The 14,280-nt window shown below is 40.2% G+C and overlaps 1 protein-coding gene across 1 annotated transcript; it reads left to right on the top strand.

Annotated features, from left to right (window-relative positions):
• Positions 1-7,666: 7,666 nt before the first annotated feature.
• On the top strand, positions 7,667-8,640 carry LOC122650538 (L10-interacting MYB domain-containing protein-like). The gene is made up of 2 exons (XM_043843944.1): positions 7,667-7,996; positions 8,083-8,640. Exons 1-2 carry the CDS (start codon positions 7,667-7,669, stop codon positions 8,638-8,640), a joined length of 888 nt encoding a protein of 295 aa, XP_043699879.1.
• Positions 8,641-14,280: the final 5,640 nt, after the last annotated feature.

Below are 14,280 nucleotides of genomic sequence, written 5' to 3'. Positions count from 1 at the left end.
GATTACAATAGAAATACCGAACCAAGTTTGGGTAACATGGCTCGTGGGTGACAACATGGATGCCCAACCTAGGGTGTTAAACCTAGAATACAAATTGTATTGGTAGAAGTCATCCACCTTCACCAATCTCCCATTCACTATGCGTTTGGAACTGAACTTGACCCAATCTTGGGAGTGCTCATACCTAGAAAATAAGAACCGGTCGAACACTGGCTCCTCTGAGGAACAATCCTCTCTCGGTGAGGTAGGTGGCACAGAAGAGGATGAGGAATGCTCAGAATCGGACCGCAGCCTCTTGCATGCTACGGATTTTCTCGCCGTGCTATGCCTTGTAGACATAATGCTGTAAAAAGGAAGAGATAAAAGAAGTTAGGGCAAGAAAAATCTGCAAAAATCCAAGCTAAAGAAAGGAAAAATGTGGACAGCAACCTAAAACAAGAGAAAAATCTAAAGAAACTTACCCTAGATCGTGTAGGATTGTGGGGGACCCGTGAAAATGGGTGGACTTGGTGTGGAAGAGGTCACACTAGGCCTTAGAGCACTGCCCTAGGTGTTTGGAAGGTTGTGGTGAGCAAATGGAGTGAAACAGACTTGTCTCGGACTGTTATAAACTGGGCCCCAATTCTCTGGGCAATAGCACTGGGCGATGTGTCCAACGCCTAGAGATAACACCCAAAGAATGAATTTCTGTAGGTTTTTGCTATTTTTACATAGAAACCCATGGACTTGTGAGTTTCACCTAGAAATAGCACAATAAACATAAAAAATCAAACTAAACAAATACGTGAATATAACAAGAAATAATATAATAACAATAAAATTCTAAATTAAATAATTAAATAATAACGTGCATTTTGGCTAAACAAGATAATACATGTCGGTGGTTAAAGTGAAATAAAATGCATAGGGGTTTTAGGATTTTCTCTCTTTATTTAGATGATTAAGAATAAATAAGCATGCCTATATCTATCTATAAATACAGTGTACTTAAATATTAAATATTATGTGCCTATTGCCATGTGTGTACGAACCATGGTTGAGTGATGTTATGCAAACTCGAACATAGGTATATAGGTATGTTGTATTATGTATTTGTGGGATTTTAGGGAGTGTAGATCTCACCGTACCCACAATGTAGTTCAACTAGGAACAGGAACCTATTAGGCTGCCAAGTCAAAATTGAACCCCGTAGGTACTAAGATACCTCGAGCCAACCCATTTATTTCTCCTGCTCATGATTACTTAATTCCCTATAGTGTTGTACTTAATTCTTCTAATTAAGTAACCGTAGTGGCTTGATATTTAGTACTTTTCCCTGACAGGACCCTGCTGTGTTGTTTGAGCTTGGAGACCTTAGCATCATGCAATACATTAGGCGACTAAGAAGGAAACTGATCCGGATACGTGAGACCCCATGCTGAGAACCAATTAGTAGTCTACTTAGCTCTTGCGGATAGTAGTGGGCCCATGGATCGAGCTATGTACCTATCCTTAGCAGACGAGGTTAAGGGTGACAGCCTATCTTTACGTGCAAAATATTATCACTAGTTGGCAGTTGTAGAGGTTTGCCTGCTAGACACAGGTACATAATTAGGAAGATATATTTTTTTTAATTCAAGATAACATCATGCATAACATGACATAAAACACCCTTTGATATAAAACAAATAAAAAGAGAACAAGAACAGAATAATAAGAAAATAATGCATCCTACCAAAATAACAACACAATGATTCACTGGAACTGTGGAATAGGTAACGTACATATTTTAACTAGGAACTGTCGTTAACCACGTTAAGTAGTGATGGATTATTGAACGAGTACTATTCGACTCGGGCACGTCCCACTCTTTCGTTTCTACTACCTTTACGAGTAGGATGATTAACCAACTGAGGGACATCGGACACGATTTAGTAATCAGCATGTCGACGAGTGTGTCGTGAGCTAAAAGGGAGTCTACGACCCCTATCAGGTAGAAATTTGTGGGAAGAACCTGACCGTACGGTCGCATTCATTATGGTTCGATGGAAAATAGTCCCATAGAGGAAGTATCATGGGAACATGAAGAGGAAATGCAGGAAAAGCATCCCCAACTCTTCGAGCTACAAGGTAAGCAAATTTTGAGAATGAAATTTTTGTAAGGTGGGGAGAAATGTCAAACCTACCCCTGACTAGTTGAGAATTTGAATAAAGGACAGGGCACACTATGGAGTATCACTCCAGTGATTGAATTTAATGAAGAACCCCCGAGGATGTCCTCCTACATACCTGTCTGAAAATGGATTGCAGACCCTTGCAGTTGCACTGCCCACAGCATAATGTACAGCTTGAACTCCAGGTATTTTCTCTCCTACCCATAAATATGGGGCCCACACTTGAAAATGGGTGCAAATTACCCTGGGTGAGGTGTAGGTGCAAGGCCCACACCCTGGGGCAAACCCCTTGTGCAGGCCCTATTGAGTTATAGTTTTGTTGTATTCTTTGGGTGATGCACTGGGCGATGTACACATCACCCAGAGTGGAAAAAATCAGTATTTTAATCTGCAGATGTGTGGGGACCACCCATACTGGCCATGGGCACCCTCCATAGGTTGATGTGAATCTAGGGAACCACCTCATACCCTTGGACCCCCTGTGGCCCCACCAGAGTGCCCAGAATGACTGAGAATCAGTCTAAAAACACATTTTGAAAAGTAGTGTAAGCAGCCAAACAGGCTTTAGTAGAGGGCTAGCCTATAAATAGAGGACCCTTAGCTCATTTTAGAACTCTAGTTCCCTGCTGAAACCATAGGAGAGAAGAGAAGAGGGAAAAGATTGAAAGAGAAGGAAAGAGAGAAGAAGGAAGGAAGAAGAAGGGGGAAAGGCATAGCTGTGCATTAAGCTCAGCTCCTGCAGGCATATATCTCAGTCAAATAAGGTATAAAAACTATACCAATATACTACCTTGCTACTATTTATCATTTTTCTCCATGGATCCCTGTAGTTGTGATGTATTTGTGGTCATGGTTTGCCCAAAACACTAAGGGGCTGCCATGTTCTGCTTCAGATCCAACAAGCACACCAATTGCATGGAGGATCTGAACTTTGTTTATGAAGTTTTGCTGCTGTTTTGTTCCTAAGACTGAAAATCCATGCATGTGCCAGACTGCACTGCACTGTTGCACCAAGAACAGGCAGTCTAGGCTCAGATCTGTACACACAGGCTGCATCCAGCTTAGCCATGTGTTGCAGCAGCCCTAGACCATCCTACTCCACGAAGGAACAGCTTTGAATGCAACCCAGTTCGTGACCTGCAACTGGAACTCAGCTGGGATACTATTCACTGGGCTGTCTGGGCAGCTCCTGGCTGCCAAATGGTGGGCCCAAGTTAAAATCCAAGTGGACCAGTGCAAACCACACCACATGGGATCCACAATGACCTAACATGCATGTAGGATCGATCAAGGCACTACCTATGGTGCAAAACCTTGGAATTGGAGCCTGTTCACGTTCTATACAGGCTCTGGGTGGCAGTGGGCGATGCACACATCACCCAGAAACATCACCCAAAGAATTAAAATGGCTGATATTACAGATCTGAGTTTGGGACCTTCACATATGGACTGTAAACAATGTACGAAGGTGGTAAATGACCAAAATAGCCCTCCTCACATCTGTCAACATTTATTTACACTTTGGGTACCCAAGTGGGCCCCGCAGGGCTTGGAAACCCTGTCTGTGTTGGTCCTACAACATTGCTTACTTGGGGACTGTGTTGTAAGGCTGTTGTGACCTTGAACCATGTACTACAGTGGTGAATTACCATTCTGACCCTAGACCACATTCTCAGGATGATGCACCGGGACTTAGACCTAAAGCCCAGAGACAAGGTCCAGAGAATTCCAAGTGATACTATACTGAGCACCGAGTCAGACCAGTGAGTCTAGATCAACACTAGGACATCCAAAAATAGTTTGGAATATTAAATTCTATATTTTTGATTTATAGTTAGGATTTGATCCCATGCTTGGGGTACACTGGCAGACCCCATCCAAAATTGAAACAGCAACTGATCTCATAGGACCAGACCCAGGTGAGTAAAATGTCATCGTGTATGTACGTGTAACATAAGAAATATGCTGAATCTAACTTTCATGACATTAATATTATAATTCATGTTTAACTTCAAATCTTATAATTATTACAACATTGTGTTACTGTTGATCAATTCTGCTTGAATATTCTATGTTGATTGTGTATGCTAGATTAGATGCCGTAGTCGGCTTGGAAATGAGACCTGTGGTAGCCCGTAGAATGGGATGCGGTTGACACCACCTGACTCATACGATGCCATATAGACATGGGTTAGAGTTTAATCGCCCGTGCTACGCACCCTTGCCAATAGGGGTTAAGGTGTTGGATGCCTGTGAGGGCTACCATAAAACCTCGAGCTATAAGCTGGGAAGCCTCGAGCAATATGCCGGGATGAAAACAAAAAAAAAAGAAAACTAAAATCTCGAGCGATACGTCAAGAAGCACCGAAAGGATGAATTATGGCTATAAGCCAAACAAAAAAAATAAAAGATGGTTACCTCACAGGTGAATCATAGAGGGCTGGTCAGGCTGACCAAGAAAAAGAATGCTGGAGCCGTCTGGTCCTCTCCAACAATTCAATGGGTGTATCATGGGAAGGGGTTAAAAGCCCGCACCAGGGATACATGTATTGGGGATTATAGTAGCACTAACCTGCCTTAGTTGTATTGATAGGTGGCTAATAAATAATTGGACCTGCATATCATGTAGGATCATATGGATTGTGGTTGCATATGCATGCATGATGATATGTTTTACTCACGGGCTCAGTGGGGCTCACACTCTGTTATATATGTTTTTCTATTACATGATTCTACAGGTCAATGCCACTGTGGCGGGGAGGCTCATTTCACGGAGGAGAGCCATGGTGGTTGTGATGATATTGGTATGGACCCCGACGAAGGTCATGCCGTTGATGCGAGCATTCTCAATGATTACTGAAGATGACCCATGAAGGGTGCTCTTGATGCTTTTTGTCTTCGTGGCTCCTTTTTTACTTTGTCAAGAATTTATCTCCGTTCTTGCTTCTAGTTTTTTTTTAGTTTTCTTCTTTTTGGGGTTGAGTTATCTCGCCCTGTACATATTTACTTTAATTTCTACTTATGTTTTTTTTTGTATCTTACCGTTCTGTCTTTGGGTTGTATGGAGGAAATGAACAACTTAACTTACGTATATACAACAATCATTTCCTGTATCGCTACTCTTCTTCTTTCTTCCTTTGCAAATATAGATTATCTGCAGCACTCTGATTTTACTTGTGGTAATGCTATGGATGTGTGTCTGTGAGTGTATTAATTGCTTCTAGATCCGTGGGATTTGGCGGATTGCCGTTATGCAATTTGGGTCACCTACCTAATCCTCCCAGGGGGTGGTTTGGGGTGTGACAGAAGAAACTATGTGACAAGATGAACATTCATAAACATACATCATCACCCTATAGACCTCAAACTAATAGTGCAGTGGAAGCCGCCAACAAGAACAGCAAGAGAATAAAATAGAAAATGGTCAACAAGCATAATGATTGGGCTGACAAGTTACCCTATGCACTTTGGGCATATAGAACATCCATCCGAACTTTGACTGGGACAACACCTTACTCACTAGTCTATGGAATGGAAGCAGTCCTTCCAGTCGAATTGGAGATACCCTCTCTTCGGGTCATGATGGATAGTGAAATTCTAGAAACAAAATGGATCAAGACTAGATTCCAAGAACTAAATCTCATTGACAAGAAAAGGATGCATGCCATCAACAACATGAAGAAGTACCAGCAAAGGATGATACAAATATTCAACAAGAAAGTAGTTCCATGCAACTATCCATTGGTGATTTGGTGCTCAAGGAGCAATGAGCCCCATACACATTCCACGAGACAAATTTAGGCCCAATTGGAGCAACCCTTACATAGTCAAGGAAATACTACCTAGCCAAGCAGTTCGAGTGGTGGATCTAGATGGGATCGAACTCCCTTACTTGAGAAACATGGATTAGCTCAAGAAGTTCTATGTCTGAAGTTTCCTAAACAACAGAACTACGCTCGACCTAATCCCTTAGAGTGTGTTTGGTTGTGTAAATCGACCGAACATCATTCTGTTGGACCATGATTCTGAATTTTTTAAACCATTTGGTATCCTAATTCCAACGGACGACAAGAATTACGTAATTCTACATTTTACACTATACTAGATCATTCATTTGAGTTCACCTTTATAGGAGAACTTAGATTTGGATTACAAATTACAGCCTAGGTATAAATAGGATAATCCATAATGTTAAGAACCAAGTAGTTTCACACATGTTTGGCCATTCTGGGGAGATTATAAGTCGATACTTTAATAGGGTATTGGATGGAATAATGAAATTGTACCCACTACTGCTCAAGCCTCCAAGTACAACAACGCATAAGTGAATCACCAGTAACGATAGTAGATTCTATCTATACTTCAAGGACTACGTTGAAGCCATAGATGGTTCATATATCCCAGCATGGGTTCAAGTAGAACAACATCGTTCATTTTGTGATAGGCATGGATGTATATCCCAAAACATCCTAGCTGCATGCGATTTTGATAAGAAGTTTACATATATACTTGCTGGCTGGGTAGGATCAGCATCAGATTCTCGAATATTGGATAATGCCATACACAGGGTAGGAGAAGGAAGGTTAGTGGTACCTGAAGGTAAATTCTATCTTGTTGATGCTGGGTTTCCTAATCAGAAAGGATTCTTGAGACCATTCCGTAATGTTCGATATCATGTGAAAGAGTGGAAAAACTCTAATTTGGGACTGCAAGATAAGGAGTTGTTTAATTTGCGACATGCCTCTTTGCATAATTCCATTGAATGTGTGTTTGGTCTCTTGAAGAAAAGATTCAAGATATTGAAAAATCAGCCTGAATATCCTTTTAAGCCACAAGTCAAGATTGTGAATGCCTGTGTTCTTCTTCATAATTTGTGTTTGACTGTAAATAGTTATGAGGAAGAGGAGTCATTTTTCAAAGCTGAGGAAGAAGAAGAATCTACTTCCAACAGTGCTAGCATAATAGTAGAAACAGATGTGGAATCTAAGGATGATGACAATGTTGTTCAAGGTACTGGTAATGTGGAATGGGATCAATTCCGAGAAGGCATGGCTGACAACATGTGGGGCAGCTGGATGGGAGGCGGTGTAGATGATGATGATATGTATGATGATCTCAATGATTTTGATGATGTGAATGATTCAAATTGAGTTATCTCAATTTCTTAGGGAACTAAAATGTTTGAATATGTTTGTAATTTGCTTTTGCGTAGTCTACTTTGAACAAGTTTGAATATGGACATTTTGTATGATGTGGATGTGTTTAGATTGAGTTATCTCAATCTTTTTAGAAACAATATGTTTTGATGTACAATTTTATTTTGTGCTTGTGCTACGCATATGCGTATTTTACATTAAACTAGTTTGAATAAGTTTTGTTTGGTTATTGTGATTACCATATTGTTTTTTATGTCAATATGGTATGTTGCACTTGTATGCATTGTTAATTTACACTCTTTAGTATTTCTCTTACATGTTCAATAGTTTTTTCATCAGTCAAGCACAACAGATTTAATGGCTACAGAGGAAGGTTTCAAGAAGTCACGTGATATTGCAACATGGCCCAGTGAAGTCTCTTACTTCATGATGGAACGTCTCATAGAACAGCATAAAAGTGAAAAAACTAGAGACAATGGTTTGAGGAGGGAACAGTGGCAGGAGATAACAAATGCCATAAAAGATAAGCATGACATGGTATATGACTGGGAACAAACTCGGAATCATTATAGAGTTTGGAAAGCAAGGGTGAAATCATTGTGTGACTTACAAAAGAATAGTGGGATGGGCTGGAATCCAGTGGAGATAAGGTTCGAAGCACCACAACAAGTGTGGAATGAGTTCAAAGTAATAATCTTTCTCTTTCAAGAATGTATTTACAACTATTATATGACAATACATATATTACAATATATTTTAATTGATTGTGATAGAAAAAGGAACAGAAGTATTGGCAGTCACGTAAAGTGTTTCCCATCCATATGGCCCTTGCGATTTGGTTAGGAAATGAGATAGCAACAGGAGAAGATGCTATGCACCCAGCTGACTATGTTCACAATGACCATATGGTTCAGTCTCCAAGTATGGATGACAATGTGGTTGACACTTCCATTCCATATGAAGATGTTCATTCCACTCCCATTGCCAATGGCAGTCGTGATCGTGGGAGTGGCAGTCGTACTCGTGGACAGCCGCATGCAGATGTCACAACTGGTAAAGAGAAGAAAAAGAAAGGGGGTGCTGAAAAAATTGCAAGTCCTTTGAAAAGAATAGCTGCTGCCATAGATAACCTAGTCAATAAAAACATCACACGGACCGAACTTGCACAAAGTGAAGCTGATGCAGTTGATAAGGTTGATGGCATTGATGGCTTTCTAAAAGTCCAAGCAAAAATAGCTTTAATGAAAGACAAGGACGTAGCTAGTCTTTTCTTGACTGCAAGTGATGAAGACAAGTCAAAATTCATACAACATATTTGTCAAGTGACCTAGAGTAGTTGAAGATGTGGTTAGATCCTTAGTTTTAAGCATGAACTAATTGAATGGATGTTTTTATGTTTATGTTTTGTTGGATAGATGTTTGGTTTAGCTTTGTTTTGATAGATGTTTGTTTGGTTTAGCTTTGTTTTGGATGGTTTAACTTAGTTTTAAACAGTTGAAGATGTTTATGTTTTATTGGATAGATCCATTTGATCTTATACTTGCTGGCCTTTGCATTAAGACTAATTTCACCTCATACTTATGGATGCAATCTTGTTGTTTTAATTTTATTTTCTGTGAATTTTGTTATAAGATATAGCTTCTATGGTTTAATGGGCATTCCATTAAATTGTGGTAATTTACAGCTCACTAAGTTTGGATGCATTGGAACTTGGTATATGTTCAGTTTTTGGTCCATGTTAGTTCGTCTACCCACACTATTCTGTATTAGAGATGTGTTTTAGAATATTTCTCTGCAGGTATGGATTTTCGGTGATCTGTCTCTGGTGCCATTGCTAGAATTGTTTTTCAAATACTTTGCAGTTTCTATGCATACTATATTAATTTTTAACTTTTTGGGATGAGTTTGAAGGTTCTATTTTCATGGATCCAATCTCTTCAAAATAGAATCTAAACATTAATGGAGATTTCTTCAAAAGATAGTGGGAACTAATGAGTCATTGAAACCTTGTCTCCTATTTCCCCATTTTACTTACTCTATGATTTTGAGGTGGAGCCCAACTATATGGTCACTCTCTGTCCTTCTCTCTTTTCTCTCTCTTTTGGGTTTCTTGGGCAACTCATGCCGTGCTTTGTACATGTGGGTTGCTGTGTTTCAAAATGAATACTCATATGGAAGTAGATGACCAAATGTAGAGACTAGGGAAGAGAGATACTCTTCTCTCCTCCCATGTACTTTCACTGTAATTTACCAAACTTTAACGGCACATAATTTTATAGTCATCTGTAATCCATTAACTCATTACATTTCCCAAAAATCAATATTTTTTTAATGTTACAATCTCATGCACTGATTCTAGCGTCGAAGGCCATCAAGATCTAGTGGGATATTGATCAACTGGCTAGATGGACATTGTGGCTAGATGTGACATTTGTGGTGAGCAATGTATAATATTAATTTCCAAAACCAAAACTAATCCGGGCAGAAGTTTCTACAAGTGCCCTATCCACCAATCATTTTTTATGTGGGTCAACCACTTCCGAATGTGTGACTGTGGCAAAGGGCAGTGCAAGGTTAGAAGATGCACTAGAGGCCCTTCTGTAGGACGCGATTTCTGGTGTTGCCCACGTTCCACCTCGGTATGGTGTCTCATCATTTATTTTTTTAATTTTCATTTGTAACACAGTTGGTCTCCCTATATTTACAAATATCTTTTTTTTTTTTGTATATAGGGCAAAATGGATGGTTGTGGGTTGTTTAAATTCATAGATGAGGGAGAATCTTCATCTTCAAATCAGGTACCAAGGAATAATGTCATGGATGCACCAACCATCTCACCAACACCATGTCAATCCAAGGACTATCTGATGGGATACCTCACAGCAAAAATTAAAGATGCCAAACAACATACTAAGACATGGGAGGAGCTACTTGAGATGTCAAAACACTTAATCTTAACAAGTGAAGTAGTATGGGAGGGGGTTGAGAGGGGGGGTATGCCCAAAACATGTGACTCATGTAATTAAATTAAAATTTGTGAAACAATGTATCTCTATATTTATAACCCTAGATTGAATGGGTCTAACCGAATAGAGGATGGATGGGTGGTATTTTGATGGTCTTTTATGTTAATTGTTTTGTGTAATCGTGGTAGATTAATGGGCATTTAATTGTTTGCATATTTATCTGGTACGTATTTGATTCAATTGCAAACTTAAGAATTTAACTCATCAACTATGGGAAGTTAGAAGAAATTATCTCAGTTTTCTTTAGGACCTTAGCATGAAAGACCAGACCATTAGGCTGTAGTTGAAGTGGTGTAGGTGGAACAATGAAGCAAAAGTGCATCTCTCCCCTGTTAATATAGGAGCTTTTTTTTTTTTTTTTTCTCTCCAAAGTATCAAGTGATTTTAGATATCTCTTGGCCACTGGTTTTCCATCTATGATCATTTCATTTCTATGTTTCTTAGTCTAGGCATTTTAATTTTAAATTTAAAAAGGTAAGAAAAGAGGGTCGTATATTAAAATAAACAAAATAAAAAATATTAAAAAAAAAAAAAACATAATTCCAACTGACATAGTGAGGGTAACCAAACAGTATTTCAGATAGAGATTTATAGATTCGTGAATCCAAGTGATGCATGACTCAGGGTAACCAAACAGTTTATCCAAAAGAATCATGTCACAGAATCATGGTAACCAAACAGTTTATTTTCTGGAATTACGATTCATTTGATGGTAACTCAAATAGATGACAATCTCCAATCAGACAACATCCAAAGGATTTACACAACCAAACGCACTCTTAAAGACTTAAAGGTACGTAGGCATCCTGGTGAAATAAACATCAGGACCGGTCACATAAAAAAAAATGAAAAATCGATCAATAAAAATCATCATTCAATAAAATTTAAGTTCAATCACAAGTTCAAAGTGTGAGCCGCATCAATGTTCAAAAAAAAGAAGGAAGCAAAGCACCAAACAAAACAAACAAAGTAAAGTACTATTATCGGCAATTAAACATCCTAATAGCTCAAATCGTCCAGCTTCTTCTGCAACTTTGCAATCCTTGCCTTTAGAACAATCGGATCATCTGTGTCTTCACCATCATCTTCTTCTACTTCCCTGGAACACTTGGAACTTGAAGAGCTTGAAGCCTCCTTCCACTCCTATGTCAGCCTCCTTGCAGTCTTCTCTTTCTTCTTTCCTTGAGTCATCACCCAACCTTCATACTCAGCAATCATTCCTCCATCATCAACAACTCCTATGGTTTTTAGTATCGCTTTTGATCACCATAAACTTGCAATCCTTCCCACCGGTTCCTTGTCCAGCTATTTCGGTTGATAAAAATTCACCAAGTCCTCAGGTACATCTTGAGTCAGTCCACACTGTCGACGCAATCGATTGGGTATATAGAAAGAAGTGTGACCTAGCCCCATTAGACGCACATAGTTAGATCCAGGAGAATTCAACGCCGGTGCACTAACATCCCACCCTGAGCACCACCAATGGATGTCATCAAAAGAAATGTGGAATAAAGCATGCTCCCAAGAGTCCCACTAGTGGTACTCCACTACCACCGAACGGAGACGATATTGCTTGATCTTAAAGTCTCCTCTCATAGGTTTCACGGACTGCTATCTCTCACAAAGCCAAACTTGCCATGCAAATAGAAATAAGGGTAATTCCAAACGCATGGTGAAAAAGAGAAAGACAGAGAATTTACAAGAGAATACCTGCAATAGATATGGGCTACCAGCAAAATCTTCACCACGAGGAGTGTGACTCCCACTCAAGATATCCAACCCTCTCATCATTTTTAACCAGACAGTAGGAACGATGTCACCCCCTCGTTGGATTTTCTTAACAACCTCCATTAGTACAGGAGAACCCCCACGAGCTTTGGAGCAAAGAAGCAATTAAACAATAACACAGAACAAGAAAGCTCTTTTCCTATACTCCATGAACTCATGGTCACCCCTTCATTGACTTGCAAAGAGGCAAATGATTGCCAAGACATCGCTATGGTGACCATGCATAAAGTGGGGGAAGACGTCCTTTCTCCAAACCAAAGAAGGATATGATGTCTTTGGAATAATCATCCTTCAAAAGGGGACGTATCATAGCACCATGATGAGCAGAGACAAAGCATGCAAAAAATTCTTCATAAATTGGATATATCTCAGCTGTACCAAATTGGAACACATGAACCTCAGGGATCCAGTAGCAAGAAACACCTCGAAGCAAGTCCTACGTAAGCGTCATGCTCTTCAAACCCATCAAAGGTTGGAGATGCACTCTCCCCAAGGCTTCACGATCATCCCTCAACATAGAATTCATCCATGAACTCAAAGCCTTGTCCATTGGAGAAGAAAGCAACCAAGCAACAAAATAAGAGAAAGGAAAGAGGAGAAATCTCATAAGGACACCCCAAGAACAAGGAGAAAAAGAATATAGAGTTTCTCCACTCCCCAAGTCCCTTAATAAAGCCCCAAGGATGAGCAAGGGCTCAAGAAGGGAAGGTTAAAAAAATCTCGTAACTGGGCATTCTAGAAAGGAAACAAATCAGAATTGGAAACAAGGAGTCGACAGTGAAACTCCCCAACTCGACAACGAACCATGGACCCCTCGACATCGACCCACTATCGAGAAATCAACCTCGATGTCGATCCTAAGTGGTTCACTGTCGAACAGTGCTTTTTAGCTGTCTAAACTGGTTCGACAGTCAACTAATGGCATTCGACATTCAAAATTTTCTCTTCGATGTCGATGGAAGATTTTTTAATGTCTGTCGACACTACTTCGATGTTGATACTGTGTTTTTACAGCTTGAGTTGAGTTTGCACATTTCTAGGCAGTCGGCAATACACTAGTGGGTCCCTACCATCCCTACACATCATCCTACACCCTAGGGTCATGAAGGACCATCTCATACCACAATCACGTTCATACATCCTATTTTGACATATCCAACCACACATTTGATAAAAAACCATGAAATTGGATCAAATAAAATTTGATTAAAAATCATTCAAAAATATTTAAAGGACCTAAAGGCCAAGAATTGTTCATCATCTATACACTTCCAAGAAAAAAAAACAAAAACTACTGATCCTCGCCTCCTTCCTCGTCCTCATCGAACTCATCATCATCACCATCTTCATCTTCCTCATCCTCTTCACTCTCCTCCTGCTCTTCGTAGTCCTACCACCTTGGCCGTCGATAGGATCATCAATCTGAATCACCAGAGATTGTGGCACCAGAACCTCTGCAGTTGGGGCAGGTTGGGCAGCAGCCAAGGCCTCATCCCTCTCCTTCTAGAGCTGATTGGTAGTTGCCTCAAACCCTAGGATGTCACCCTCCTACACCACACATTGAACATCAACATCATGAATTTTCTATTATGAACTAACCATGCAGGTATCCACAATGCCAATTACAACTTACCAGCTAGAAGATCCTCTCGCTCTGCGAGGCAGCCAACTCCTTCAAAGCTGGGATCATCCCCAGTAGATCATCATATCTGTAAACCGCGACCTGCATCAACACCGATGGTTAGCAAATTATATCATAAAAGAATTGCAAAATAGAGTCAAGGTACTTACAAAGTCAAAGCCGTAAGGAAAGCCATCTATAGAGGAAGAAGGACTAGAGATAGGAACCTCCCTGCTCTGACAAATAAAGGACCATCCTGGCACTGGGAAGAAAGCATCAGGTACCTAGTGTGAACACAAAGGCATCGAGGATAATCAAGCACTAGTATCACCAGTAGGGGGAGGTACTATCCCAGGAGCAGACTCAAATGAGGTGGCCTTACGAGCCGAGGCACCAACGCCAGCAGCAGCAGCATCAGTAGCCTTTCCAGCCTTATAGGGCTCGATGCCAGTCGGAGCCTAAGCACACAAGGGACAGTTAGCAACCAAGAAACAAAATGGAAAGATGAGCAAATGAGTTTGAAGCTTACCCGTGGA

Source organism: Telopea speciosissima, chromosome 1 (genome assembly GCF_018873765.1).
Source record: "Telopea speciosissima isolate NSW1024214 ecotype Mountain lineage chromosome 1, Tspe_v1, whole genome shotgun sequence".
NCBI lineage: Eukaryota > Viridiplantae > Streptophyta > Magnoliopsida > Proteales > Proteaceae > Telopea > Telopea speciosissima.
The sequence above is the reverse complement of the archived record's forward strand: the minus strand, read 5'-3'. Positions and strand labels throughout refer to the sequence as shown.

Coding starts and splice junctions, on each gene's coding strand:
- LOC122650538 (XM_043843944.1), top strand. CDS start 7,667: ATGGCTACAGAGGAAGGTTTCAAGAAGTCACGTGATATTGCAACATGG. Junction 7,997..8,082: donor AAGTGTGGAATGAGTTCAAA/GTAATAATCTTT, acceptor TGATTGTGATAG/AAAAAGGAACAGAAGTATTG.